Source organism: Equus przewalskii, chromosome 18, assembly GCF_037783145.1.
Source record: "Equus przewalskii isolate Varuska chromosome 18, EquPr2, whole genome shotgun sequence".
Classification (NCBI taxonomy): domain Eukaryota; kingdom Metazoa; phylum Chordata; class Mammalia; order Perissodactyla; family Equidae; genus Equus; species Equus przewalskii.
The window spans coordinates 46,640,472-46,667,100 of NC_091848.1; the positions used below are offsets into that span (position 1 = coordinate 46,640,472).

Here is a 26,629-nt window from a genome sequence, read left to right on the forward strand (position 1 = left end):
TAGAATTCACCACTGAAACCATATGGGCCTGGGCTTTTCTTTGTGAGAAATTTGAAAATTACTAATTCAATGTTTTTACTTGTTATAGGTCTATGCAAGTTTACTATTTCTTCTTGAGTCAATTTCAGTAGTTTGTGTTTCTTCGAATTTGTCAATTTCATCTAGGTTATCTAACTTGTTGCCATATAATTGTTCATAGTATTCCTTTATAATTCTCTTTATTTCTGTAAAGTTGTGGTGATGTCCCTTCTTTGAGCCTCTTGAATCTAAATTTATCCTTTACCAAATTTGGAAAAATTTTAGCCACTATTTTATCAAATAATGCTCTGTTCTCTTTCTCTCTCTGGTACTTGAATACACACATGTTACATTTTTTTATGTTGTCCCACCAGTTTCTGAGGCTCTGATTATTTATATTTAATCTTTTCTCTCTGTTGTCGACTGGAGGATTTCTGTTTATCTATCTTTAAGCTGGGTAGCTCTTTATTTTTTCATGTTCATTCTGCTAAATTAAGTTTATCCAGTAAATTTTAATTTCGGATTTTGTATTTTTTTATTTCTAGAATTCTCATTTCTTTTCTAAAATTGTGTTTTATATCTCTGCTGTGATACCCTAATGCTTTCTTTAGTACTGTCATATAATTCTTTGGGTACTTGAGCATAATTAAAATCCTTTAAGGCCTTTTGTCTGCTAATTATTACATTTAGATCATGTCAAGGACAGTCTCCATTGTCCTTTCTCTTGAGGTTATAAATTTTATCTTGACCATTGTTAATGATATATAGTAGAGGTTCTATTTCTGTTACATTTCTCTGGAGAGTATTGGTTAATTATTTTTGGCAGACAGTTAACTTGGATTAACATAAACTGCAAATTCTCTCTTCATTGCTTTGGGCAGCAACTCAAATTCCAGACCACTTCTCTTAGTCCTAAGCTTAGCTTCTTGGATTCTACCCTAAACATATTTAGGTTATGGGTTGGCTAAAGATTTGGGCAGAGTTCTTGCAAAGAATTTGGGGCTTCCTCTCTTTGACTCTGTATTTTCCAAAATTTATTTTCATATTTTCTAGTGATTTATGTTTTTCCAACCTTTGTCCTCTGGTTCTTCAGTCAGTAACACTGCAGGTTTTCTATTAGAGCTTAAGCGTTTCACCTGGTGAAGACTTGGGCCTGCCCACAGGCCAAAGGTTTTGAAAATAGGAAATTCACTCAGTGCTATTTTCTTTTTCCAGTTGTTGACTCCCCTTCTCCATATACAGTCTCTTGATTGCTCTCCAGTGCATTCAAATAGTTGTTGTTCGTATTGTGTCCAGAGATGACAGTTGGTATGTATAGAAGTGTTGGTCCTTTAGAAGTTACTTGGCCATACACAAAAGCAGACCGGGTAGTCATTTAAATCTAAGACTTTTAGCTGCTCTGTAACTCAGTTTTAACTAAATTGCTTTTTCTTGGTGGTGTTGGGAAATACAGTCTTTGGAAAAATAATTTGCATATATTGTGATATTTTAAAGAATATGATCACTCAAGTCAATAGGATAGACTCAGAAGAGTTATGTTAACTTCTCACTGTTTTATTGTTTAAATTTTACATGTTATTTTATCATTATTTATTACCCCAAAGTGCTTTTTGTATCTTGGAGTGATGTCAATGATCGATATTCTGAAATTCTTCTCCCTTTCTCCAATCCTCTACATTTGTGCTTGTCACTGTAGTTTTCCAGGGATGGAAAGTAGAGGATCAATGGGTGAATTGAACTCTGTTGTGTTCTCCTAATTTGACTAATTCTTTTTGAGAGCATAATTTATTGTTTTTTTAAAAAAGTCCTCTTTTATTTTTTTAAACATCTTCAACAAATTTATTTTATAACTTACATTCAATAATTTCAACATCTGAATATCTGATTCATTCAATAATTCCAATCTCTGAAGTTCTGAATCTTATTCTTCTCTTTAGGAATGAGAAAGGGCAGCCAATAAAATGGTGTGTTATCTCATTTTGTGGTTGCTTATTTCTTCCTGTGTTTTGTAATTTTGGAATGTGAGCTCATGATTATGTGGCTTTGAGTCTGAGAACTGGTTTGAATATAGAAACTTGGCGAAGGATCATGATTTTCCATTATGGTAACTGATCTAAGCCTTCACTCACTGCTATGGACTGAATGTTTGTATCCTCTCAAAATTTGTATGTTAAAACCCTAATCCCCAATGAGATGGTATTTGGAGATGGAGCCTTTGGAAGGTAGGTAGTTTACGAGGGAGGAGACCTCATGTTGGGATTAGGACCCTTATAAGAAGAGACACAAGGGAGCTTCCTTCCTCTCTCTGTCACCCTCTGCCCCTCCCATGTGAGGATACAATGAGAAGGCAGCTGTCTACAAGCCAGGAAGTAGGCTTTCACTAGACACCAGGTCTGCTGGTGCCTTGATCTTAGACTTCCCAGCCTCCAGAACTGTGAAAAATAAGTGTTTGTTGGGGCTGGCCTTGTGGCATAGTGGTTGAGTTCACACACTCCACTTTGGTGGCCCAGGGTTCACAGGTTTGGATCCCGGGCGTGGACCTGCACACTGTTCATTATGCTATGCTGTGGCGCATCCCACATATGAAATAGAGGAAGATTGGCAACAGATGTTAGCTCAGGGCCAATCTTCCTCACGAAAAAAATTAAAGTGTTTCTTGTTTAAGCCATGCAGCAGTCTATGGGATTTTTGTTTCAGCAGACAAAACTGACTAAGGCACTACTTACCCTTGATTTGGTGATATAGGGAAAACCATGCCCTATTTGGCCGTCCTTCTGTCTCATCCTTAGTATTCGCTACCCTAAGAATACTGGGGTTTATTTAACTTTCACTACAAATCCTTCAGGTCAGAGTCTCTTAGTTGCCATTCTAGCCTTGTTGCTGTTTATGATAATTATATCTACCTTGCCTCTGACTGTTAAGTGCTGTTACCTTGTCTCTGGTATTACAGAATCCTATCATCTCCATTGTCACTAGGGAGCTCACTTCCATGACAACTTCTCTTACTCTCAATCCTGGCCTACAAAGGACAACACCATTGAGCTTCTCAATGATGCCAGTGCTCTCTTCCCTCCTTGCCTTTTAGTAGTGCATTTATTATTTCTTTAGGCAAGCAAGCATCCTCTGGAAACTCTGGAGAATATAGTCAGCTTGTGGCTTCTCTGGATTATATCCATTCTAGCAATATTATCATATTGGATAAAAATTCAAGACCAAACTAACGCTTTAGATACCTTACCCTACAGTATACCAAGGCAATTATGGCAATAATTTTCATATAGTGTAGGCTACCACTTCATCCATGTCTCAGCCCACCAAATGAATGAACTCTTAGAGTCCTTTTTGATACCTCAGTCTACAGCACTGAATCCAGAATCTCTGTTTAGTGGACCCATATCAATAATTTTAGCCTGGTCTAATTTTATATTCCTCTTATCATTATTCCAGATCTTTAGTATCCATTCCCACACTTATTCTCCAGATTTATAACTGTATAAATTGGCAAAATCATATAATTCTTTTGATGTGTAGAGTACTTCCTGGTGAGTCACACTCTGTACCTCACTCTTGGGATCCTGCCAGGGTCTTTGTGTCTAGTTATAGGCATAGAAGCAAAGAGGAGTAAGGGTGGTAGGTCTTGAGGAGAACAGCAGTCTTTTAAGGTAACTACCTCAAGGGAAGAGATGATAATTTCTTCAGGCAAAGCAGGATTAACCTCTTCAGGCAGGGGGAGAAGGGCTGCATCAATGGACAAAGAAGATTCAGCAGAATTTAGGGGTTTGATGCCTCCAACTTCATTGGAATCTGTCCATATATCCCCATTCTAATTTTCAAAATCCCATTCCTCCCTCATCAATACCTTCACTTTAATAGAAGATGCTCTGCAAGGTTTGGAATTCATGTTGTAATTCAGCCACTCACAGAATAAGGTCTGGTTTTACAGAAATCTCAGCCCTGCTGTTACAGGAGATAGGGTGTCTTTCAGAGCAGACATAGGAACTTTCTGTTCATTTATGCAGAGCTTGAGCTTGGAATTTGGAGCCCTGAACTCATTCTTCCCCCACCCCCTTTCTCCAGTGCAGTTAGGAGAAACCAGCCAATTTCATTACACTAAAATATTCTAAAGTATCAAATACATGGTCACCCAGAACCTTTCATAAGTATATGATTAGGAGTATCCAATGGTGATATTTTGCATATCTCTATTGCAACATCATGCCATGGACTATCAGTGTCCTCTTTACCACTAGAAATAGTAATTAGTGCTTTTAAACATAGCTAAATTAGAGAAACAATTCCAGAAAACCCTGAACTCAATTCATAAATCTCACCCATAAGATCCTCTTCCTCTGGACCTACTCATTTGGTACCACTCATGGTACCAAAATCCGTATCAGTCAGCATTCTATCATAGGAAATATGTATATGTACGCGTGCGTGTGTGTGTGCATGGATGTATGTTTTTTCAAGGAATTGGCTTATGTAATTGTGGAAGCTGATAAGTTTGGAATTTCTAGGGCAGACCAGTAGGCTGGAAACTCTTGGGCAGGAGCTGATGCTGCAGTCTTGAGGCAGAATTTCTTCTTCCTTAGGGAAACCTCAGTTTTACTCTTGGACCCTTTAACTGATTGGATGAGGCCCATCTACTTTATCAAAGATCAACTCTTTTACTTAAAGTCAACTTATTGTAAATGTTAACCATATCTACAAAATACCTTCACAGAAACACCTAGATTAGCATTTGATTGAGTGATTGGGTACTATAGCCTAGCCAAGTTGACACATAAAAACTAGCCATCACAGGAGGATATGCATTATTTTCTGGAGCATATGGGATTTTTACCAATGTAGAGCACAAAATGGGCCATAACACAAGTCTCAATAAATTTAAGCTCATCTGGGTAATGAAAAAAATAAGGCTCTAGGTTTTTGAGATCAGCAAACTGTCTCATGGTTTCCTCCTCCCTTGTCATTTTTGGCCTGGGGGAATTTGCCTTACTGTTTTGCAAGTTCAGCGATGCATTCAAAACAGGGGTTGTTACAGTTCATTCAACACTTCTACGTATTTTTTAGTGGGAGAGATTTAGACTATCTTTCCCACAATAGTTCTGGAAATGGAACTTGACTCCTGGGCCCTGCAGTGTAACCTCTTTCACTGATTAAAGATAGGTATGGCTGGCAAAAGACTAGGAGGGCCTGAGCTGTTACAGTAACATTAAATGAATCATTTATCCATAATTATGTAAAGAAATTTCGAAAACCTGATTTTACCTAGAAAACTTTTATCTAGTTATGGTACCACTTCTGATTTCTCTCGAATAAAGATTTTTATGATTTGTTGTGTGATGATTAATTAATTTAAGGAATTGAATTTTTTTGTGGTTATCTTACATGAAATCGGGAGAGTCTGCTCTATTTCAGTGAATAAAATTTCTTATTTTTTCTTTATATTTCTTCTCTAAATATTCTCTAGCTTCAGGTAATAATTCATGCCTGGTGACACAACTAGAAATTTAGAGCCAGATGATACCACCTTGTGAAGATAAAGTGCCCACTTACTTATTAGCCATTTCTGCAGGAGGGAGGGTTGGATCATTGGCATAAATATTTATGTGATCATTTGCCCTGTGCGCAATTGTAATAGACATCCCTCCACACATTAGTGCTTGAAGACCTTGCAAGAGTCTAGTTAGCCAATTTAATTCAATAACAAAAAAACCCTGTAGGTTTCTTAATAGTACAGAGCAATGTGCTAGGTACAACAGAGGCTACAAGGATGAAGAAAACCCACACCTGTCCTTAAGTGGTCTGCATAGTCTATTCTTTTTTTTTTTTTTTGAGGAAGATTAGCCCTGAGCTAACTGCTGCCAATCCTCCTCTTTTCGTTGAGGAAGACTGACCCTGAGCTAACATCTGTGCCCATCTTCCTCTACTTTCCATGTGGGATGCCTACCACAGCATGGCGTGCCAAATGGTGCCATGTGCGCACCCAGGATCTCAACCGGCGAACCCCCAGGCCTCCAAGAAGTGGAACGTGCTCACTTAACCGCTGCGCCACGGGGCCAGCCCCTGCATAGTCTGTTCTTGGAGGTAGACAGGGATGCCATGAATTATAGGGGAGAATGAAATGAGTGCAGTAATACAAAATGGATGTGTTAGAGAGAGTAGCTTTTGAGTTGGCTCTGGAAGGATTTCAGAAGGCATAAATGATGGGAAAAAGAGGCTCAGGAATCACTGTGGACTAAGGTAGAAGGTAGATGAAATGTTTGTCCAATGGAAGCAGTCTGTGGTGGCAGGACTTTAATATGCCTGCTGGGAAGTACACTAAGGAATACCTATACTCATGTATCAGAATGCTCGGTAATGTTAATGAGTTATTTCTCTCTGATTTAATTTATATATTCAATACAATCACAATAAAACTATCAATGGAATATTTTTGTAAATGTTGACAACATGATTCTAAAATTTGTATGGAAGCAAGTAAAATAACTACAAAAATATCTAGAAAGTTCTGGGGAATAAAAAAGAATGAAGAACAATGAGAAAGGACTTGTTTTATCAGACATAAATGCAAATACATAAATTACAATAGTGTGATAAATGCATATGAATAGAAATTAGATCAATAAAATAAAACAGATTCATATGTGTATTGGACTTTGTTTTAAAGATAAAAGCAAAATCTTGAAAGAAATCAGGAAGCATGGAAATTGAATGAGTGCTATTGGATAATTGATTATCCACAATAAATAAAGACATACATACAAAGGAAGGAAGGAAGAAAGAGCAAGAAAGATCCTGTCATAGTGTAATCAAAATAGATTTCAGATAAAGTATCAAAATACAAAAATTAAAACTATGGAAATATTAGACAAAATATTGGTAAATGTTTTATAATCTTAGTGTAGAAGGATTTCCTAAGCAAGTTACAACACACAGAAGCATAAAGAAAAAGGTAGAAAGGTTTTACTAGTCAAAAACAAATTGTTGTAGTAAAGGCATAGGAGAAGTATGGTCTTGTGCCATTGGCTATTTGAGGTTTATTACTCTTAGAAGAGTGGAAGTGAGAAAAACAAGATAGGACAATGGAGGAAAGCTAAGCAAGAATCTGGATTCAGCTGGAGACTTTAGGCTGCTCCACTTAGAGCTTTGGGACATGAAATGCATCTCCTAGTTGGTTCCACCTTGAGAAAGATGTTATCTTTTAGCATCTCTGTATCAATCAGGCATTGGCTGTCAGCTGCTGGGGTGGGTGAGGAGAGGCAGTATGTATTTTCTCAGGTGAGGCAACTCCAATTCAGCTGAGGGTCATTCAGCAGAGAAAGGGGGCAGTTGTGAGCTCTTTTTTTTTTTTTTAAAGGTTGGCACCTGAGCTAACTTCTGTTGCTAATCTTTTATTTTCCTTCTCCCCAAAGCCCCCCAGTACATAGTTGTATATTCTAGTTGTGAGTGTCTCTGCTTGTAGTTGTGAGCTTTTAACAACCAGTATTCTCAGCAGTTGGGAGATGTGCATCTGCCTGGTAAAGGGGATCTTGGTGGGGTACCTGAAGCATACACTACAGCCCACTCTTTGCACCATTCACATCCACTTGTTTTTTGTTTGTTTGTCTTTACATTAAAGTTAACTCTATCCAGGCATAGCTTTTCCAGGATTATTTTTGGTTACTATTTCTGGGAAAACTTACAAAAGAAAGGTAAAGTGACAGTCTCTTCTGCTGTAATTTGTCCCAAGGCCATAACTGATGCTTTCTGATTCCCTCCCTTGGCTAGCAGTTCTACTTGTCTATGTGGCTTTCCTAGTGGGATGAGCACACGCTCAGCCCTGAGGGGTCTGAGGCTTGGTTATCAGGCCCTGTCACATTTACAGATTTTCAATTAAAACTGGGTATAGGAGTACAAAAAGGCATATTCTTCCCTGTCCCCATTATATAAAAGCAGGTCTATCACCTCAGGATAATCAGGGTCAATCTGCCCTGCAAAAAGGTAATTACTTTCTGCGCCTGCTGGTCTAGCAGGGAGCTGCTATATATGAACTCTTACTGTGTTTCCTGGAAGAAGTCTCTCCAGTCTGAGACCCAGTACCGTACCGTCACAGGATCTAAAACTACTGGGATTTAGAAGCCAAATTCCCCAAGGAATGATGGTGAGTGGGACCACTCCTACTTCTACTCTTTGTTTTTGGGCCCATGTAGTCTATCTACTGGGAAAACAAAGCCATTCTGAAGGGTGGTGCCTGTATGTTTATAGGGGATAATTTCCAAACTGTGCTTCAAGAGGACGTTTCAGTGCTCCATAGGCTAGCAACTTACGGATGAATCCATATGCCTCTGCTCCAGATCTTCTTGTCCCTAGTCTTCCAGTTTTGAATCTTCTGGGCTTCTGACCAAAAAGCCAAGCCATTTGCCACTGCCAATGAGTTCATCTATTTTCTTACTTGACACTTTTTTTCCATAAAAAGTGAACTTACCTGATATACCACTGAAAACCTTGCCTAATGGTAGTGTGTTTTCTCACCACTCTCTTTCAGGCCCAGACATGAGTAGGTCTCTAGTGCAGCAACTGTCCTTTTAGGCTTGTACCCACATACTGAGGCAACCCATCTATAAACTAGGCTTGGGTTTTTGATTGCAGGGAACCTCCAATGCAGACTTAGATGAGAACTGAGGGAGAGATGTCAGTGCAAAAATGGTATATGAGGTGGGGGTTTGGACCATTTGCTCATTCAGGTTACTTGTGTCCTCTTGACTGTGAAACTTCTGTTTTATGATGGATTGCTGCTGGACCCACTTGACTTTATCATTTGTGGGTATGACAGTGCCCAGTCTATGATAGTTTGCTCTAGTTGCACGATCACTTCATATGACATGATTAGATGGTCAGTCTCTACTAGGGTGCCATAGCATATCATGAGCTGACTTTTAAAAGCAAATACTTCTCTGCTTCTGATGATATGGCATTGCCTCAGAACTGTAAGGGCCTGCACTGTGACTCTCCTACTGGGCATGTCTGAGACTCCACATGGCATCTTTCTCAACCACAGTATCCTCTAGTACCATGATTATCTGCCTGGTTTTATGAACTTGGTGTAAAAGTTGGCATACTGAATTGTGTACCTGCTATAGATACTATTCTTGGTGTGGGGCCCACTCAAAACTAGCAGCCTTCCATGTCAACCTATAAGTGGGTCATAGTAGTGGTCTCAAATGTACAATATGCTGCCTCCAAAATAAAGTGTTGTGCTACTTAGTGGTAGGAAGTAGGGTTAAATAACTTGTCCTCCACTGTGGAGGAGATGTCCTGGTACATACAAAACACCAGGCTGCAAAAACGTTCATCAATGTGTCAGGCCCTGGATCTTTGTAGAATTTATCTTCTATCTCTAAAATGCGTGTGATTTTCCAAGGTATTCACAATACCTGCCATTTCTTGCTCATGAGGTCTGATTAATATGATGTTATCAAAAATAGTAGACCAATGTGATGCTCTGTAGATTGCCCAGATAATCTAGATCTTTTTAGATTATATTGTGCATGAGAGTGGAAATTTTTAAGTAGCCCTAAGACAAGACCATATTTGTATACTGTTTCCTGTCCATGTGAATACAACTGTTTTTGATGTTCCTTCCTGATGAATATTGAAAATAATGCATTCTCCAGATCAATAGCTGCAAACTGCAACTAGAGGCTGGTTAAAGTAAAGATAGCTTATTTGGCAGAGCAGCTGCTGTTGGGGCTACTACTTGGATGAGTTTGCCCTAGTCCAGTGTGCTTCACTGTCCAGTATTTTGCATCGGCCAAGCTGATGATTTAAATGGGGATATGATGGGGACCACTATTTTAGTATCCTTTACGTTTTGAGCTGACACTTATCCTTAGGTCTGTGATATTGATTTTGATTTGCTATCTTGGCCAGAGTGGGCAGTTTCGGAGGGTTTCACTTGGTCTTTCCTACTAAATAGCTCTTAATTTACAGATCAGAGACTCAACAAGAGGGTCTGCCAACTGCTATATATATCTATTCTAATTAAACATTTAGCAATTGGGAAAATCACACCAGCTGGGCTGTAAATTTAGAGAGTCCACTGTGACATGAACCAGACACAAGATTTATTTCATTACTCTATATGCTCCTACTCTAACAGGAGGCCTATGATAGTGCATTGTGTCCTTACATATCGAGATCAATTCAAATCTGTATTCAAACAACCTTCAAATGATCTTGATAATTCCTTTTCCCCAGTGAATGGTTACCCAAGTACATGGTCATAGGTCCTTTAGGAAAGGACTAGGGGAGTGACTATTGCAGTGATTCTCAAAGTGTGGTTCTCAGATGCCTGGAAGTAATCAAGACTCTTTCAGTGAGTTCAAAGGTAAAAAATGATTTTTATAATAGTAATATTACAATGCTGTTATTTTCCTTTCTTACTGTGCTTATGTTTCCATTGATTGTATAATAGAAATGTTGGTAAAAATTATGTCCCTTGGATGGCAGAATAGGAGATTCAAGCCCTCAAACCTCCACAGAAACACCAATTATTTTAACAACCACATGTGGATGAAAATACTTTATGGAATCCCAGGAGTCCAGCTGAGAGGTTGTAGCACCACAGTCAAGCAAAAGATCAAGAATAGACATACTGAAGATATTACAAACATTTTCACTGTACCCACATCACTCTTCTCCCTAAAGCAGTACAGCTCAGTGCCAAGAGAAATTCCCTCAGCCTGTGATTTCTCACTTGAGGGTGAGCACCCAGCTTCCCTAGCCTTGCAGGATGCCTCCCAAGAGGCACACTTCTGTCTTGCCCCATGAAGAACACTGAAGGGATCAAGACAGCTGAACTGTCTGGGGGCAGCCAGGAGCAGGCAAAAGAGGTGGGGGGATCATGGCAGCCAGAGCATGGAACTCAACAACTGGCCACAGCTTCTACTGGCTGGCTTGTGGACTCCACCACAAGCCCTACCAAAAAACCCTGTGGGCTTCTTCACTTGTAGACCCAATTGACTAGCTGATGTGCTTCCCCAGCATTCCATGTGTCCCCTCTGTGGCTGGCACCAACTTTCCCACAGACAACATGCACCCCTACAGTGGTGTGCATGGATATCAGCAGCTATTTGACTCTGCTGGACTGGGAGAAGGTGTACAACCTTGAATATTTCAGGGCACTGCCCTGGGGTAAATAAATGAGAGGTTCTCAGTGTTCTGTCTGACTTTGAAGGATTTAGAGAAGACACACAATCCTAAGACTTCCTCCCCAAAAGATAGTAAGAGGAGTGGAGAAGAAAGGTCTGAGAAATCTCCCAGAATATGTAGCTGAACTGACTGGGGCCTTTCTTTCCAGAAGCCGGTCAGTAAAGACTCTTAGAAGTGACTCTTTCTTCAGATGTTAAGACAGCAAGGTAAGGCTTCAAGGAACACAAAAACATCAAGAAAAGGTGACACCACTAAAGAAAAAAACATTAAGCTCTAATGGCTGACCTCAAAAGAAATGGAGTTCTGCATATTGCCTGACAAAGAATTCAAAATAATTATCTTAAATAAGCTCAGTGAACTACAAGAAAACATAGAAGGACAATTAAACAAAATCTGAAAAACACTACATGAACAAAATGAGAGTTCAAAAAAGAGAAACCATAAAAAAGAACCAAAAATATTCTGGCGCTAATACAATGATTGAGCTGAAAAATGCAATAGACAATTTCAACAGCATATTCGTCAAGCAGAAGGAAGAATTAGTGAACTCAAAGACATATCATTTGAAATTATCCAGACAGAGAAACAAAAAGAAAAAGAATGAAAAAGAGTGAAGAAAATCTATGGATCTTATGGGACACCAACTAAAAAACCAATGTATGCATTATGGGAGTCCCAGAGGAGCATGGAAGAGAAAGGAGCAGAAAAATTATTTAAAGTAATAATGAGAGACAACTTTCCAAATCTAGGGAGGGAAATGAACATCCAGATCCATGAAGCCCAAAGAACTCCAAATAGGTTGACCATAAAGAAGTCTTCACTGAGACATAATCAAATGACAAAGAGAGAATTTTGAAAGCAGCAAGAGAAAAGTGATTGGTCACATATAAGGGAATCCCATAAGACTAGCATATTTCTCAGCAGAAACCTTGCAGGCCAGGAGAGCAGGATGATAAATTCAAAGTGCTGAAAGAAAAAAAATCTATCAAGCAAGAATACTTTACCCAGCAAATCTATCCTTAAGAAATGAAGGAGAAAGACTCTCAGAAAAAACAAAAGCCAAAGGAGTTTATCACCATCAGCCCCACCTATAAGAAATTCTAAAGAGAGTTCTTTGAATTGAAATGAAGGGATGCTAGCCAGCAACATGAAGACATACAAAAATATAAAACACACTGGTAAAGGTAAGTATATAATTCAATTCAGAATACTCTAATACTCTAATGGTGGTGCATTACACCATTAACTCTAGTACAAATGTTAAAAGGCAAAAATATTAAAAATAACTATCACTACAATAACCTGTTAATGAATACAGAAATTTAAAATATGTAAACTGTGACATCAATAAAATAAAATGTGTGTTGGGGGAGAAGTAAAAGTGTAGAGTATTTGTATGCGATTGAAGTTAAGTTGTAATCAGCTTAAAATCAACCATTATAACTACAAGATGTTTTATATAAGCCTCATAGTAACCATAAAGAAAAATCTTCTGGTAGATACACAGAAGATATAAAGAAAAGAGGGACTGTCCTGGTGGCATAGTAGTTAAATTCATGTGCTCTGCTTTGGCAGTCTGGGGTTCACTGGTTTGGATCCCAGCATGAGCCTACACATCACTCATCAAGCTATGTTGTGGTGGCATCCCACATACAAAATAGAGGAAGATTGGCACAGATGTTAGCTCAGGGCCAATTGTCCTCACCAAAAAAAAAAAAAAAAGATATAGAGAAAAGAATCAAAGCATACCACTACAAAAAAATCATCAAATCATAAAGGAAGGCAGCAAGAGAGTAAGAAAGGAACAGAGGAGCATCAAAATGGTCAGAAAACAAATAACAAAATGACAATAGTGAGTCCTTACCTGATAAATTCACTAAATGGACTAAATTCTCCAATCAAAAGGCATATAATAGCTTAATGGATTTAAAAAAACAAGATTCAACAATATGTTGCCTACAAAAGACTGACTTTAGCTTTAAGGATACACATAGGCTGAAAGTGAAGAGATGGAAAAAGATATTCCATTCAAATGAAAACCAAAAGAAAGCAGGGATGGCTATACTTGTATCAGATAAAGTAGACTTTAAGTCAAAAACTCGAGTGAGAGACAAAGAATGTCATTATATAATGATAAAGGAGTCAATTCATTAAGAGGATATAACACTTGTAAATATTTATGCATCCAAAATTGGAGCACCTAAATACATAAAGCAAATATTAACAGAACTGAAGGGAGAAATACGTAGCAATATAATTGTAGGAAACTTTAATTCTCCACATTCAAAAGTGGATAGATCCTCCAGATATAAAATCAATAAGGAAACAGTGGACTTGAACAACACTATAGACCAAATGGCCTAACAGACATATACAGCACATTACATCTAACAGCAGCAGAATATGCATTCTTCTGAAGGACACACAGAACATTCCACAAGATAAATCATATTTTTAAAAAATTTGTTGTTTGTAAAAAATGATACTACAAAACAGAAGTTTTCAGAAACCAAATTTGAAGTAGATTAGGACTGTTTTGATTGTCAGAAATTCTATAGAACCCAAAGGAAGGAGTGCATGTGGGTCTCAGGAACTATGGAATTGGAAACTTGAGCTAGATGAAGACTGTCGTCTCTCTCTCTCTGCTTCTGCCTCATTCTTCCCAAGGTAGGTGTATTATTAGTCGGGGTTCCTCAGAGAAAAAGAACAACATCTGTCTGTCTGTCTGTCTATCTATCTATCTATCTATCTATCTATCTATCTATCTATCTATCTTGTCTATCTATCTATCTGTCATCTATCTATCTATCTATCTATCTATCTACCAACCTACCTACCAACCTAGCTACCTATCTATAGAAAAAGAGAGAGAGACAGACAGAGAGAAATATTTATTTTGAAGAATGGGCTCACACAACTGTGGAGACTTGACAAGTCCAAAACCTGCAGGGTAGGCCAGCAGGCTGGAGACCCAGGGAAGAGTTGTGTTTGAACCAGAGTCAGTCTACTGGCAGAATTCCCTTTCCCAGGAGGTCAATCTTTTTCTGTTAAGGTCTTCAACTGACTGGATGAGGCCCACTCACATTATGGAGTCAGTTTGCTTTATTCAAAGTCTACTGATTTAAATGTTAATGGCATCTAAAAAATACCTTCACAGAAATATCTAGAATAATGTTTCACTATTTATCTAGGCTCTGCAGCATAGCCAAGTTGACATATAAAATTAACCATCACATTAGGAAAATTGGGGAAGTAAGAAGGATGAACCACTCTTCTCAGTTCTGGTTCCAAAACTCTTGAGAAAGTACTGATTTGTCCAGCTGGGTGAGGTGCCTACCACTGGACCAAATAACTTTAATCAGGGGTGGCATCTGGAGAAAGGATTGTAATCAGCCCAGCTCAGGTGAGATGCCCATGATGGACAATCCACTGTGGCTAGAGAAGCGGTGCAGGCAGGGTTACCTGGTACAAAATTGTTGTCAAGTACAAAACCACGTGTCTCATAAATGGGAAATCATTGATTAATAGCTTATAAATGTAATTGTCAAATGTTAACATGTTTTTCCATTTAATATGGAATAACTTCTGATTTCTGTTTTGCGAGGCTTTCTGTTTAATTTAGTTGTGATTAACTGCTTTCTATCATATTGTATATAAGAATTTGTAAAGAAATAGTGACTTCTACTCCATGTAAGTACCTAAAATTGATTTCATTTACTTTTCTTTGAATATTTTCTAGCTTCAGTAAATGGTTCCTCTACGGACAAGAGGCAGAGAAAATTAGAACTTCCTGCAGAAGGTAAGATGCTTTTTCGTCCTAGAGGCCAGTACTGAAGGGATGGAATGTTGAACGCCCTTGGAGACATAGCTGATGGTCTGGTCTGAGGGCCAGCCTTGTGGCCACTTGAAGAATATGGTGATGTGAGTGCAGTGGTGTGAGGGACCCCGAATGACCCCGCCCCTCCTCCCCCAAAACAGTTCAACTATATTTGGAGATTGTAGAGATTTCTCTCTCCGGCTCTGTGCTAGGGTTTATGGAGGATGCAAAGATAAGCAAGATGAGCAGGACTGTCAGAGAACCCTCAGGGAGCTTAGTTTTATGGAGGAATCCAGACATGAGCACAGCTGTCATATATGGCAGAGGAGACAAGCATTCACATCAAGTGGACCAGGGAATGTAGAGGAGGGAGCAGTTAAGCACCAAGGCTCAGAGAAGGCTTCACAGAGGATGCAGCATGTAAACCGAGTCTTAAAGGAAGAGGAGTATTTTAACAGAAAAAGAGCCTCATGTAGGGCATCCTAGACCATGGGAAAAAATGTGAAGAAAGACAAAGAAATGCAAATATGCTTGGTTTTTCCTTTCTGGAGTGTAGGGGCAGTGTAAGGGTGATAAGATTTCAAAGCCGAGTCAATTTGAAAAAGAGGGCTTACAAAGCCAATATAAAGACACTTAACCATTTTCTTCAGACAGTGAGAGATCTCTGAAGGGATCTCTGAAGAGAACGCTCTTAGTGTTGAGTGAATCACATCTGTGTTACAGAATGATGTACCTGGCAGCAATTTAAGGTAGGACCTGAAGAGAGGAGAGTTAGAGACAGAGAGAAGTTAGGAGGCCTTTGCAGAAATCTAGCTGTGGTGATGGGGAGTGAAACTATGGTATTGTAATGAGAAAAGAAAGGAAATGCCCAACAGCCAACTAGAATTTCTCTGTGTGCATAAGGCTGGATAAGACTGGAAGATATTTATAGACAAAGCATGCAGAAACGATGGGATATGACTGCTGGTTCTGGAGCAAATATGAGAATCTGCCCTCTGTCTTCTCAGTGAAGTAGGAGGTGAATCACCCTGCGGATTGCGGGAGGGTATGGAGAATCTATTTGTTAGGTGCCAAACACACTGAGTGTGGGGGTTGACTGGCTATCGGTAAATTATCACAACAGGTATGAAAAAAGAAAGAAGAGGATGAAGAAAGGGTGAAATCGTAGCAGTGACATAAGAACTATCATTGTAGGTGAAGGGTGATTGACTGAAGGTCGTAGAGCGGAGGAAGGTGAAAGAATGTCCACTGTGCTCGGAACCCTCACCACCTGAGTTACTTCTTTGGATACTGTGCCCCTGCTAAAATGCATATGTTCATTTGATTAGCTAGTACTTTCCTTTAAAAAAATAGAGGCAGATCTTAAGGATAAATAAGGCAAAAACATTCAAGCCTTCCACTGCTTACAAGCTAAAGTTCACAATACCAAAAGTAGAAGAGCCTTCACAACATGTTATGTCACTAGTCTCTTACCTTCCTGGTTTTATCGTCAGCTTCTTTCCCTTGTGCACAGATATGCTTACCCACACCCGCCTCCAGTTGTTCTCCAACAAGCCATGTTCTGGCTTGCCTGTAAGCCTTCGCCAAGTTGTAGCTTCCTTCTGCAAGGGGGTGCCACCTGGAGTGGTGGAAAGAGCATGAGTTGAACTGCCGTCTCAGATCTGCTTTAAGATCCTCCCTCTTCCCTTATCTAGTTATATGATCTTCGTGTGACTGTGAAATGCAAAAGCTTGAGTACATCACAGAAGAGGCAGGTGACGCTAAAAGAGGATATGAGAGATATTAAATGCAGAGTTTAGAAAAAATAAGCTTCATCCACATAAAAATTTTGCCCTCCCCAGCTGGTTCTGCTCATTTTAAAGAAATGAAGTCACTGACACTCACCTCTGTTACAGGTGAGTTGTAATAGCTACACCTGGTCACTTCTGAGCAAACCCCAACGGTCATGAACACATGTCAGGTTATGGGAAAGCGTGAGTTTCTATGTTGAAATATGCTCGCAAGTCTTAATTTTTACTTTAAAGTATCGAAAAGTAGGTCAATTTTATGTTTAATCCTGATAATTGTATTGAATGCACGGAACCAAAATCTGTGAGCAAAGTTCACAGCTGAACTGTCTGGGATTGTATATGTGATGGAATAGGAAGGAAGGGAAAGTCGTTCAAAGGCCACGTTTGATATTATTACCCATTTGCAATCAGTTCCTTTTTTCAGAAAATGTACAGAGGAAAACAAGTCTTTTCTTTGTATTGTATTTATATACTATACTACATTTTCACTAGAAATAAATACTTCTAAGTATAAATACTTCTAAGATAAATACTTCTAATCTCTTTCCACGAAGCATCATCATTTTTCATTTTTGTGGGAGGGACCAATAGATAAAATTACAGATTATCTAAAAATCTGTTGATTTCACTGAGTTTATGATTCTTTGAATAAAAATTAAACAGAAACATCTCCAGCTTGCTCAACCTGATGTCATCTTAGTTACTTTTAGTGAACGTACCATATACTTTCTACATTTATGTTTGTCTGATGTGTCACCGTTCGGGATAGGTATTTAGTTCTGACGTTACTGGGTTTTTTTGCTTTCATCAAAACTTAGGAGGAGAAAATCACATCACTAATTGTTCCATTCTCTTTCATGAGGAGCATGGATTCTATGATAAATCTAATGGTCTCTATGACCAAAAGATTATATTTAGAACATTGTCTTTGTCTTTTAATTTAGATTCTGTTTTCTTCTCTGTTTTATAGGTATCAAATATCCTGAATTAATTTCAAAAAACTTTAAAAAATTTGTCAGACATATAATACATGTGTTTTCTTAATGATACATAGTACAGTACAAAATTGGTTAATCTTTGGATGAATTTAATGTTATATATATTTCATGAATGTTAATTTCTTATAAGTTTAACATTTCTGGAATAAGGTCTCCAGCAAAGTAATGTTCTAGTACAACTTTGCACAATATGCTGTGGATAAATTTAACACAGGAAGATCTTTATCAAGCTTTTCTTTTGTTATTCTCCTTGTGTGTGTGTGTATCCAGCCAACGCTTCTCTGTCCGTACCTGTGGATACGAAGGCTGTGTTCGATTGCCCTTCCATCCTGTTGACTTCTGTGGTAGTAACAACGTGGCAAATAATCCTCAGAGACAAGCTGTCCTGCACCAGAGCGTACAGGAGAGATAGAAATGAGACCAAGGAAGGAAACTGTACCGACGAGAGAATAACCTGGGCCTCCAGACCTGATGAGAACCTCGCCCTTCAGATTGATCCAGTGGCCACCACTCATGATGGGTTTTACATGTGTCAAATGGTAACACATTTTGGGAATTTCCATCGTGGATATCACCTCCAAGTTTTAGGTAAGGAAGAGCACATATTGTGGTATTTCAGATAACCAGATTTGGCACTGAAACAAAGGTCCCTCTAAATTCCTTATCCCACATGTTAAGACTGAAGCATTTCTCCTTGGTCTCTGCAGTGCCCCCTGAGGTGACCCTGTTTCAAGGCAAGAATGGAATCGCGGTGTGCAGGGCAGCTGCAGGGAAGCCGGCTGCACAGATCTCCTGGAACCCAGAGGGAGACTGTGTCACCGAGCAAGAACATTGGGCCAATGGCACAGTGACCGTCCAGAGTACATGCCGCTGGGAGGACCGCCCTGTGTCTGTGTCCTGCTCTGTCTCCCATGTGACCGGCAACAAGAGCCTGTCTTTAGAGCTGAGTCTCGGTAAGCATCTGCTTATTTTACAGTAGTGAACTTGGTGCTCAGCCTTTCCCTCCATAGAAGATTATGAATTACCAGGCACCAGGTGAGAAAGCCTGTGCTCCTAACTTGAAGATATTCTCTAAAACTTAACCAGGTAATGCATTAGTGTGCTAGAGAAATTGTTGCTATTCCTTTATCAAGTAGAAGGAATTCATTTAATAACTTCTTACCAGCACATTCTCTAGATATCTTTATTCCAGTAGCCATAAAAAATATTATTTGCTAACTTAGTGATCTATAGGCTTTTACTTTGAGATTAATTGTTAATATAAAATGTCAATACTTTTATATAATGTAACAATACTTACTCAGTAGGTAGCCAAAAAACAGTAGTTATTCTCTCCCTGATTTTTCTATCACCACTTTGTTACCCTGAGTAAGAGATGTTTTCTTTCCCCCCTCTCTTGTCATCTGTAACCAATCCATCAATTCATTCACCAGATATTTATTGAATGTTGTTATATGTTTGAGGCTGGGGATACAAAGATGAAAAGACAAGGTCCACGTTTTCATATTGTTGTAGGGAGTATAATCCGGTGATTATGGGAGAAGACTTTGGCATAACGTGTCTTCTCATTTGCCAGCTGTGTGACCTTGAACAGTATTTAATTTCTCTGTCCTGTGGTCTCTTCATCTGTTAGATAAGGATCACAGCAACTGCCTCATAGGATTATTGTGTTAAATAAATAAAGTAATATACATAATTAAAAGAGTGCCTAACACATAGTTGATACTCAATAAATATTAGCCATTGTATTTATTATATTAGCAAATATTAGCTATCAAATGTTGGCTATTATATTTATTATAATATACATTGTCTATTGTTCTTATTATAATCATTACTAAAAATCATCATATCTTACTAATTATTCCTCTTAATGTCTCTCACATTTATTCTTTTTTTTTTTGGTAATAGCTTTATTGAGATCTAATTTATATACCATAAATTCACCCATTTAGAGTGTACAATTCAATGCTTTTTGGTCTACAGTCGTGTGCCACTTAACAACAGGGATGTGTTCTGAGAAATGTGTCTTTAGGTGGTTTCATCATTGTGCGAACACCATAGTGTACTTACACAAACCTGGGTGGTGTAATCTACTACACACCTGGGCTATACGGTACTAATCTTATGCAACCAGTGTCATATATGTGGTCCGATGTTTACTGACACATTATTATGTGGCGCATGACTGTATTCACAGAGTTGCACAAACATCACCACAATCAATTTTAGAATATATTCATCACTCCGAAAAGAAAACCTGTACCTTTTGGCTATCACTCCTTAATCTCACTATTCCTCCAGCTTTAAGTAACCACTAATCTACTTTATGTCTCTATAGATTTTCCTAGTTTGGATATTTCATATAAATGGAACCATATAATATGTGGCCTTTTGTGACTTCTTTCACTTAGCATAATGTCTTTAAGGATCATCCGTGTGTAGCATGTATCAGTACATTCGCATCTATTCTTTATTTTCCATTGTCAATCTGCTGCTAGCTCTAGGCCCTTATTTTATACTTCTTGTCTCTAGACCTGTGCATTTATCTCCAGTCCTATCTGACTTTCCCTCTGTCGACCAAATGGTCAACCTACACTCTATACATTTTTCCCCTTCCACGTCCTCAGAGGCTTTGTTTCATTAATTATCCTTGCTCTCTTCTGTTCAATCTTTCCTGTTCCACAAATCCTTTCCCTAAAACTGATTATATAAACATGACTTTCTTCTCCCATGTTTACAACTAGATGCTATGACTTCCTCACACTCTTAGTTCTTGCCTTCTACTCATATCCAAGATTTTTAAAAGAGGAATTTATGCTTATCTTCTGTTACCTCATATCTACTCCTTAGCTTACTTGCATTTATCTGCACAAAAAATTCTCTGACAAAAATCACTAAATATCTCCCAGATGCCAAATAATATATGAAGTTTTCATTTCTTATTATTAATTAGCTTCTTTGTGATATTTGATATGATCTCTCCTCCCTTCTCATCTGTTTTCCTCCCATTTTCACTTGGTTCTCTTCTTAACTTTCAGTCAACATCTTAGTCTCCTTAAATAGATCCCTTTTCATCTATTCATCCCATGAATGAGGGCATTTTTATGGGTTCCATTGTTGGTGGTGCTCTATTCTTCTCACCTTTACCCCTGTTCTTTGAGCAATCTCATCCATACCTATGGCTTCAACCACTGTCTAATTCTTGACTCGCAAAAGTGTATTTTTAATCCCAGATTTCTCTCCTTGGCTACACCATGATCAAAACCAATTTCCAATTGCACAACTTCACTTGGATGCATCAAAGGCACCTCAGCTTGCATATTCCTAAAATAGAATTGCTTTCCTTTATCCCTTCATAAGCTCCACATCTATATTTTATATCTTGATAGATGACTCAAGCAAGAAACCTAAAGATATCCTAGAACATCCTTCTTTTTATTCTCCATATTCAAAACCAGTCACTCTGTTTTGCTGATTTTACCTTAATGATCTTTTAAAAATACGGACCTTTCTCTTATTCCCACTGCCTTCCTTGAGCCCATAATTATCTTTCACCAGGATTATTGTAACGTACCTGTAACAGCTCTTCTGGCCCCTAACTTACCTCCCTTCAATTTATCCCCCACACTGTTGCCAGAGTGATTTTTCTAAAATGAAAACTATGCCACTCCCCTACTTAAATGCCCCCAGTGGCTCCTTTTCACCTCATGGAAAGCTAAAGCCCTTTGACAACCTCCACCTGCTGCTCTCCTTGGCCTCATGTCTGCTGTTCTCCTGCCTGCACCCCACGCATATGGGCATTTGGGCTCCTCAATTGTGTTATGCTCTTTTATTCCTTTGTTCTCTTCTACTTGCAATTTCTACCTCTCCACAATGCACATCTCTCTCCATACTCTTATTCCAATCCCTTTGCTCAATTCCTAACGACGTTTTAAGACTTAGTTTGATATTGTTCCTCTGGGATAGTTTTCCCTCGCCCTGCAGTTTGATTAGCTGTTCTACTCTGCGCTCACGTGATGCCTCATGTGTGCCTCTGTCAGGGTTCTTCCATAGCCCTGTAATTGACCACCGCTTCTCAGATTCCCAGTACAGTGTAAGCTCTTGACAGTAGGAACCACACCTTTCATTCCATATCCCCAGGGTCTGGCACAGTGCCTGACACGTACAAATAACTGCAGAATTAGGTTCAGTTCATCATAGACTTCATCTCTATATTCCCACTTTATGTTTCAAATACTACTTAACTCATCTTCAAACCTTGGCCTAAGTTGTTTCTTTCCCTTGAAAAGTCCTTTCTTCTTCTCTTAACATATTTAATCCTGCTATGGGCAAGTCTCAGTCACATCCCACTTCACCCTGACCTCCCAGTTAGAGTTGATTAAGCTTTCTTACTCCTTAGATGGTTTATCATCTGTAACGCTCCCTTAGCACTATTTGCTCTCTTGCAAATTACCTTTTCATTTACATGGGTCTGACTTCTCCAGTTGGATTGTGAGCTGTTTGAGGGCTCTGACTGTGTCTTCTTCTTCTTCCCTTATGGTGCCTGGGAGATGGCCTGACATTCTAGTTTAGTATTTGAGCGTGTTATTTAGTGGAATGACATGACTTCTTGGAACCGGGAGTCAGGCTTGTACTTACAGTCCACGTGCTCTTTGGTTACCGTTTTCATGGGAGAAAAGACTTCAGAATGATGGTCCTAATTAGTCCCATTTTATCTTTTCAACAATTCTTGGGACCATTTCACAGATGAATATATAAAAGCAGGAAGACATAAAATACCCTTCTAGAGGGTTTACAGCAACTCAGTGACAAAACCACTTCACTGTGTGGAAAGTATTATCAGATAGTGCTCAAAATACTAAGAATAATAATGCTCCCAAAGACTAACATTTACGCAGGAAGTTAGAAAGTACATTTCTTTTTTTCTTATAAAATTGGGAATTATTAGCATTGCTTACTGCACATTTATTCATTCAGAAAATATTCACTAGAAACCTACCATGTACAAAACACAGACATGGTTCCTAAACTCTGTCATGAAAGAAGGCTACATTAACAACATTAGAATTGTAAACTAGAACGTGTTTTGATTATGATAGAGTATGAAAATTTAGGAATATTTTAAAAGTCTCTTTGAAACTACTGACTCTAATTTGTTAATTAGAAAAATCCTCGGAATGGCTCTTTACCCCTGCCTATGTTGCCTGTGTTTAAAGGTCTCATAATCCGAGGATTTCCAGCATCGTCCTTACTGGTTATTCTCTATGTGAAATTTGCTCTTTTCTTGGTTATCCTGGTCATTGTGGCATTCATCTACTTCCAGAGGATTAATGGTTGCAGGTAGGCACTGAAGACTGAAAAATATAGGACTCATTAGAAAGAAACCATCATCATAAGACTTTGAGTTTATGATGTCCTGGGAAAAGCTTGACACATTTTTGGGTGCATTGTGCTTGTTTCCAAGCTCCTCGTTTGACATAAAGGCTTTGTTAACAACTGAGAGCCCAGGCAGAGGCGCCTGCAGCAAGGGCTTCTGCCTCACTGTAGTTTTTCCCTGGGAGACACCCATCTTAGACCACCCTTGGAGAATTCCGTGGGGGAAATGAGGTTTAGCTGGGGCTTCCTAAATATTCACTTCTCGGTTTCTCTGCTGCTGAAGGCTTGTATTAATTCCTGCTTAATTATATATTTTATGTTTTTTTTCTAGAGCACGAAAATAAAAAAATCTGGAAGTCAATTTAGACTTGATGAGATATCAGAAAAAGCAGCCAGTTGAAATCAGCCTTCATGTTCAACACCTACTTCAATGGCTCCTGTTACTCTTTGATACCTTTGTGTTTATAAGGATTGATGTGATAGTTGGCAATGCCCATTTCAAACTCTTAGCATACATATATACACATGCAAAAGCTTGCTGCCTGCCTTCACCAAATGCCTGGGATGACTCATCACTTTCCCCTTTGCCCTAGTGAGTTCTTATCTGCAAAAGAGTAACAGCCCTGCTTCTCAGCCTAAAGAGGAAGATGGCTCAGCAAAAGGCAAATAACAATGCTGTGCAGTTTCCCCACATTTCTCGTGTCCTTTGGATGGTGCTTTCATCCTAACTTCTTGTTTTCTCTGCCTACTTGAGATGCTAATCAATGTTGCAATGGCAAGAGCCACTACAAACACTGCCTTCAAGTCAGCTAGTTGCTGACCTTCCATTGCCTTTCTTGCTCGCTAGCAATTAGTGGGGCAGTTGTATTGCATTTCTGGATTGGTCATTGAATGAATGGCCAGCAATAATTTTCAGTAGTACCTGCATTTTTGAAGAAATTATAAGTTGATCCCCAAATAAGGAGCTGTTAGAGTCATTGGAGACGGTGCTGAATGTCACCTCATCTTTTAGAGCTCCAGTGTCTCAATTCCCTTTCTCAGTTCTCTTTCTTGTCTGCACTCCAAGTTGGAATGGATTAACGGTGGTAAGAGTAAGAGTGCTTGGTGAAACCCTAACATCCTCTAGGCCCACTGTAAACAGGAACCCTATCTTCACTGGTACATATGGTAATCCTATAGTAAAACATGTCCTTTTATTAAAAGAAAAAAGTTTTTGTGTAAAGTGGCAGGTGATTCGGGCTGTTACTTTTATTTTTAGCAAAACTCTAAGGGAGAAAATTAATGCATACTGTCTAGAGGATACTAAATAAGTAGAATAGTCTAATCATTAAAACAAACAACCCCCAAATCTCAGTGTATTCATACCACAAAAGTTTAATTCTTGTGCACTTCACATTCCAATGCAGGTTGGTAGGGCTAGGGCAGGGGGCGGGAGTGGTTCTGCTCCAAGCAAGCATTTTATCTTATGGCCCTGCCCTTCTCAGAGTATTCTCCATTCGGCTGGTGAATGGGAAAGACAGAAAGAAAATGAAGAATTTTATGTGGGAGGTTTTTATGAACTAGGCCTGCAGTAGTAATCACTTCTGCTCGCATTCTATTAACTGGTACTTGTTACAGGGCCGCACTAACTTCTGTGAAAGTTGGAAAATGTAGTGCAGCCTTGGAAGAAGGAGAGTCAGGTTTTGGGTACATATAGCCAGTCTTCCCCTAGTAAAGGTGGAGGAAAAATGCTAAGATTAATACTTACTCCATTAGTAATTGAACATGAGTCAAGAAATAAATTAGCAAATAATGTCATATGTAACTTATATTAGCTCTTTTCTCTCTTTCTTTTTTATTATAATCCCCTCATGTTTAAAACAGGGCATAGAGTGGAAAAAAAGTCTAGTACCACAATTCTGTCACAGACTCAAAAATACGGTGGCACAGATTGCTAGCTGCCTGGTCCAGTGCTCATCTTCCTCTTTCTCCTTGTGGTAGATGATTATATTCATGACTCCAGATCTTTGCCCCTCCTTCTCTCCAAGTAACTGGACAGTGACTTTAGAGTTCCTTCCATAAAGAGAGTGTGTATTTCTTGACCCCATGTGATTTGCTTTATCCAGTCAAATGAGGCAGAAGTGGCAGTCTACCAGTTTTGAGCCTAGATCTCAAGAGGTCCTGCATGTTTCTACTGCTACTCCACGAGAGCACGCCTGGCTAGTCTGCTGGAGGATGAGAAACACGGAGAGCAGAGCTGGGTCACCCCAGTCTCCTCCCCAACCCTGCTGTTGTGGCCAGACTAGACAACCCAATAGTCAGCGATCTCCTAGGCACGTGAGGAAGCTCGATCAAGATCAGAAGAGCTGTGTACCTAACCCTCAGAGGATCTCAGACATTTAAGCAATCGTTGCCACAGAGGTTTTGTAATTGTTACTTAGCATTATCGTGAATTAGGTCTCTGACACATTGCTCAATAACATAACTCCAATTTTATTTGGTATGGGGACATACTTAGCTAAAAGACATTTCTCAGTTTCCCTTGCAGCTGAGTATGACCACCCACAAAAGTTTTGCAAATGAGGTGTAAACACAATCTTATGTGATATTTTTAGGAAAGCTCTTTAAAGAGAAAGGAGAGGTCCTCTTTTGCATTTCCTCCTTATCCCCTAGACTACAACGTTGTTGTGATGATTGGAAGTCCAGCTGCTGACCTGGGTCATAGGTGACACTGAGGATGGAAGCTACTCACTAAGATGGTGGAAAAGAAAGATGAATGGAGCCTGTGTCCTGATGACAATGGAGTTGCCACACAAACTCTAGACTACTTACCTATAAACTTCTTTTGTGTGAGAAAGAATAAACTATTTTGTTTATGCCACCGTCATTTTGGGGTTTACTCCATATGCAGTTGAATTTAATCCTGATTGATACAAATACCTAGTTTGCCAATCTCAAGGTTTGCTGTCAATCTCGTAACACGGGTTATGGTCTATTTGTGTGCATTTTCTTTCTTCCTCTAGACATAATGAAACAGATGGAACTTCAGAAGATAGTAATCATAGGTGTGAGAACCATCTCTATGACAGGTCTGGAAGAATTGCTGGTTATGTAAACTAAAGGGATGCTGTGGGCTTGTGATAGGAAAGGGCTTGAGAATCTGGGGATGTGCAAAGACCACCTAATAGTTAGCCAGTCCCTAGACATGTGAAGGCATGTCTGCATTATAAGATTAGGAAGGTAAAGATACTGTTGTGGACTCCCTGAGAGGATGTGAGCAGGAGAAACAGAGGAACTGAAATCTATGGGACTTTACTGTGTTAACCCTTTTTCCACTGAAAGGACTTCGTCATTCCCGGAGGAGATTCATCTGAATTCATGCTTCTTCTCTGTTCCATTCTCACCACCATGATTTTCTGGGTGATGTCAGATTAGAAGAATGAAGAACTACA

At 39.0% G+C, this 26,629-nt stretch overlaps 1 protein-coding gene across 9 annotated transcripts in view; it reads left to right on the plus strand.

Annotated features, from left to right (window-relative positions):
* LOC103560843 (cell surface glycoprotein CD200 receptor 1) overlaps positions 1–26,064 on the plus strand; it is a 62,661-nt gene extending 36,597 nt beyond the window's left edge. For 4 of the 9 annotated variants that reach the window (XM_070581967.1, XM_070581969.1, XM_008535149.2 and 1 more), the window contains 5 exons: positions 14,954–15,013; positions 18,090–18,407; positions 18,527–18,772; positions 23,039–23,162; positions 23,530–26,064. In XM_070581967.1, the coding sequence (XP_070438068.1) occupies positions 14,954–15,013; positions 18,090–18,407; positions 18,527–18,772; positions 23,039–23,162; positions 23,530–23,542 (761 nt within the window). In that variant the 3' untranslated portion in view covers positions 23,543–26,064. Of the gene's footprint in view, positions 1–11,362; positions 12,399–14,953; positions 15,014–18,089; positions 18,408–18,526; positions 18,773–23,038; positions 23,163–23,529 lie in introns of those variants that run through there. The other 5 variants (XM_070581972.1, XM_070581970.1, XM_008535151.2 and 2 more) reach the window with 3 other exon arrangements.
* The last annotated feature ends 565 nt before the right edge of the window (positions 26,065–26,629 follow it).